At 25.8% G+C, this 4,658-nt stretch overlaps 1 protein-coding gene across 1 annotated transcript in view; it reads left to right on the forward strand.

Moving 5' to 3' along the window:
• Positions 1 to 360: 360 nt before the first annotated feature.
• Positions 361 to 4,658, forward strand: part of LOC105556201 — an 8,966-nt gene continuing 4,668 nt past the window's right edge. The window contains exons 1-3 of the mRNA XM_012003283.1: positions 361 to 481; positions 3,016 to 3,220; positions 3,323 to 3,586. Of these exons, the coding sequence (XP_011858673.1) occupies positions 3,019 to 3,220; positions 3,323 to 3,586 (466 nt within the window). The 5' untranslated portion in view covers positions 361 to 481; positions 3,016 to 3,018. The remainder of the gene's footprint in view (positions 482 to 3,015; positions 3,221 to 3,322; positions 3,587 to 4,658) is intronic.

The raw sequence follows: 4,658 nt of genomic DNA on the forward strand, positions 1-4,658 counted from the left end.
AAGGCTCGTCTACACGACAAGGCATAAGGCGCGGCGCAAGAGCGCAGGCACAGGCGCAAGAGGATTGTTCCCGGTCGTAGGGTCGTGACATAGTGGTGCAAGCGAAATAAAATAATTTTATTTTCAACGCCTGCGCCTGCGCTTTTGCGCCGTGCCTTACACCTTGTCGTGTAGAAGAGGCTTAAAAAGTATATCATGATTTAAATTAATACAACATATTTTTAGATCTATTTAAAGTTTAACGATATTATAATATGCTGATCATTACTTAACACGAAAATATTCTAAACCACGAAAATATTAATACTTTTTTAAAGTTAAGAAATTTTAAGACCGATAGTATGCATAAGCATATAGAATTATTGTATTTTTTACAAAATCATTAGTTTAGATATAAATTTTACATAAATTTATATTTTATTTTCAGCTTTGATATATCATTAAGCAGCCAGGCAATACTACATTACTTTATTCATTATCTGTAAGTTGATCAAAAATATAATGTCAGAATATAAGAAGCATTATATGAGAGCAAAAAGAATGAATTTCCAAGAAGAAGTTTTTTGTGATAGTTTGTCTAAAATTGCGAGATATTCTCCTGAATTAAATAGAAACGTGTCTACAAGTGCTACACAATCAGAATTTTTTGAAAGCAATACTTCAGAATTAAATCTACTGCTTCATAATGAATCTGATGAGTCAAATGAATCTAATGTGTCAAATGAATCTGATGATTCAAATGAACGTCTTCCATTACTGTCTCCAGACTTAATCAATTCTAGTATATGTACGAATATACAACCAGATAATTCAAAAGAAGATATAAAAGTAAATTTAATTCACTGGTCATTAAAGCACAATATTTCGCATACAGCATTAAACGATTTACTAAAATTATTAAAGTTTCATATTCCTGAATTGCCTATTGATGCTCGAAGCCTTTTAGGAACTTGTCGTAAATTTACGAACAAAGTCATTGAACCTGGTCAATATTATCATTTTGGTGCCGAAAATTGCATTAAAAATCTTATACGTCATTCAAGCGATTTTCTTCAAAATATTGACATTATAGAACTTGCTATTAATATAGATGGTCTACCTCTAGCAAAGAGTTCTGCAAGTCAAGTTTATCCTATTTTGTGTCGGCTTATTAAAGATTATAGTAATAATGTTGATATGATTGGTATTTATCATGGCTATAATAAACCTAAAGAGGCTAACTGTTATTTAAGCGACTTCGTAGAGGATATTTCAAAAATTATTAATAATGGAATCGTTATCGATAACAAACATTATTCTGTTAAAATTTCTTATTTTGTATGTGATGCGGTAGCAAAAGCTTATATTACCTATACTGTCGGTCATATGGGTTATTGTTCATGTACTAAATGTCATCAGGAAGGTACTTACATTAATAATCGTGTCTGTTTTCCCAACACAAATCATATGACTTTAAGAACTGATAATGATTATAGATCAAAAACCCAAGAAGATCATCATATCGGTACTAGTTTATTAGAACAGATTCCCGGTCTTGATATGATTAAATCTTTCCCTTTAGATGGTATGCATTTAATTTATCTTGGAGTTGTAAAGAAATTAATAGTAAATTTATGGTGCTTTGGAAAACCTCCCATAAAATTATCATATCGGAATATAACAGATATATCTTCTAATTTAATTAAACAAGCCAAAAATATACCAGTAGAATTTAATCGTAAACCCCGATCACTACTTGAAGCAAGAAGATGGAAAGCTACTGAGTTCAGACAGTTTCTGTTTTACTGTGGTCCTGTTGTTCTTCGAAAAATATTAGATAATGACAGATATATAAATTTTCTTAGTTTACATGTTGCAATAACTATATTAGCAAGTTCCAAATATTCACATTTAATTAATTATGCTTCTCAACTTCTTTTATATTTCGTGAACACATTTAAAATTTTATATGGTGCAGAAAATATATCTCATAATGTTCACAATTTATTGCATGTTTCTGAAGATGTAAAAGTTTATGGCCCATTAGACAATTATAGCGCTTTTCCATTTGAAAACTATTTACAATCGATTTTAAAGTCTATCCGTAAAAGTGAAAAACCATTAGCTCAAATAATTAAAAGAAGAAGTGAACAAAATTCTCATCTAGATAGACGAGTAGAAATAAGAAATAAAAAGTATCCTATTTGTGAAAGGGAACATTTTAATGGTCCTACTATTAATCTAAACATTTGTAAACAATTTAAAAAAATTATTTTACATAATTTTGTGTTACATATAGATCATCCTAATAACTGTTGTACTGTTAGCAATGGAGATATAATTTTAATTGAAAATATTGTTGATTATAATAATAAATTTAAGTTGATTGGCAGAAAATTTTTGACTTTAGAAAATTTCTATACGCGTCCATGCGAATCAAAAGAAATAGGAATTTTTTCTGTTGATAATCTTGGCCCCCTTGAAATATTTAATGTAATGGATATTTCATTTAAATGTGTAATATTAAATTGGGAGGAAAAACGTGTAATATTTCCACAAATACATACAAACAGTAATTCTTAATATTATAATATTAACAATTATTATTATGTTTACTTATATTTTTATTGTATATTATTATGTATACTTATATTTTTTACAGAAAGTTTTTGAAAGTTATAGCAAACGTGTTTGCATAGAATTTTTTTATAAATTACATGTTAAATGTAAATATTTTATTTTAAGTCTATTAAAATTTCTTTTACAATATCTTTAATAATTAAGTTTATTGAAAAGTTACTGCTAATATATTTACACTAAAAAATTAAACATCTATGTATTACTATGAATCAAGAAGACAAAGTGATGTGCTATGTTCTTTATAAGAATAAAAGATGGTATCCATAGAATTGATTAAGAAAAATAGAATAAGTGGACAATTATTCTCTATTATTTCCTTCTTCTTGGATACTAAAATTGTGATTGAAATAGTTACGTCCTTGGAACTGTTTATATTTTATGTGTAATTGCTAAAAGAATATGGGTGAACAAACCTGGACCGTTGTGCAATTCGAAGAAGATTGTTCTGTGGAAGCAGTACCCTCAACATGGATACAGGGGCATTTTTGCTATTGGCCTACATATTCGAAGGACAAATTGATGGTTGCAATTAGGAAGCATGAATATTTAAATACGTGCTGGCCTACCTATAAAATTAAAAGTTTTAGAAATTCTACTTTTAGTAAGTTTTTATATTTAAAGCAAATGTATTTTTAGTTTTCATATGTAATTATATAAAACAAGTTCACAAAAACAGCAAGTATAAGTTTTCTTTTTTTTTTAGATGACTATTCAAAAGCACGCTCAAAAGCATGTATTGCTGAAGTCACGAGTGACTTAAATTCAGAAATAGAAAATAGTACTAAAAGAACAAGAATTCGAAAAATATTAACTTCATCTTCATCAGAAGAGAACTTGCAAACTTCAAAATTACCATCACCACCAACTTTAAAGAAAAAAACTAAAATACATCACAAAAATGTTGAAAAAAGTGTAAAATCAGATTATATTCCACTCAGTCAGTCTACATTCTACGATACAGAAAATAGTAAGTTTACATTTTTTAAAACGCTCACATAGTTAAAATACAATATTATTTTAATTAACATCTGTATATATTTTTATTGTATGTACACTACATATTTATAGTTTGTTTTTCTTTTGATATATCTGTATATGTAACAGTCTAATATTGTTATTAATAAGAAAAATTATAATAAGTATATGATGGTGTTCCAAAAATATAACTAGTTCAAAAAGGTTTTATTACTGAAATATTATTTTACTACAATATGAGTATGTAACTATAAATTTGTAAGTAGTACAACAGCGAATAACTTATTATCTAAAAAGTTTGAACATTTAAATCTAAAAAACAAATATAATTATATATAATTATATATAAAATTATATATAAAATTATATATAAAATTATATATAAAATTATATATAAAAATTATATATAAAAATTATATATATAAATATAATTATATAATAATAATACTGTACAATTTTCTATAGACTTACTATATAAGTAGCAAATTTTTCATTTAAATATAAGGATTTTTATTTTGTGTTATTTTTTAAAACTGCATGAGTGTAATTTTTATATAAATCTTCACTTTGAAATTTATTATACTGTACATTTACCATAGATAGAAAATTATCATACTATAGCAGTTAATGAATTTTGATATATTTATTACCTAATTATTTGTAAAATTAAATTTGTAATAAGCATATAGAGTTTCATATATTTTTATTTTTATTTATGTATTTTATATTTTCAAGACACATTTGTTTTAGATAATTTACTCCCAGATAAAGATGCTGCTTCGTCAAGTCGTGAAACTGATTCAATTAGTAAGAATATTTTAAGTATGTACTTTCTCATTTTGTCTTGTATGCAAAAGATAATTTTAAAAGATTTATTAACAGATATAGATTTAAAAATAATAGAATAAAATTTTTTATTTAAAAAATTATGTTTCATATATTTTTATTTTTTATTTATGTATTTTATATTTTCAAGACATATTTGTTTTAGATAATTTACTCCCTGATAAAGATGCTGCTTCGTCAAGTCGTGAAACTGATTCAATTAGTAAGAATATTTTGAG

Source organism: Vollenhovia emeryi, unplaced genomic scaffold (genome assembly GCF_000949405.1).
Source record: "Vollenhovia emeryi isolate VEMERY1.0 unplaced genomic scaffold, V.emery_V1.0 DF940230.1, whole genome shotgun sequence".
NCBI lineage: Eukaryota > Metazoa > Arthropoda > Insecta > Hymenoptera > Formicidae > Vollenhovia > Vollenhovia emeryi.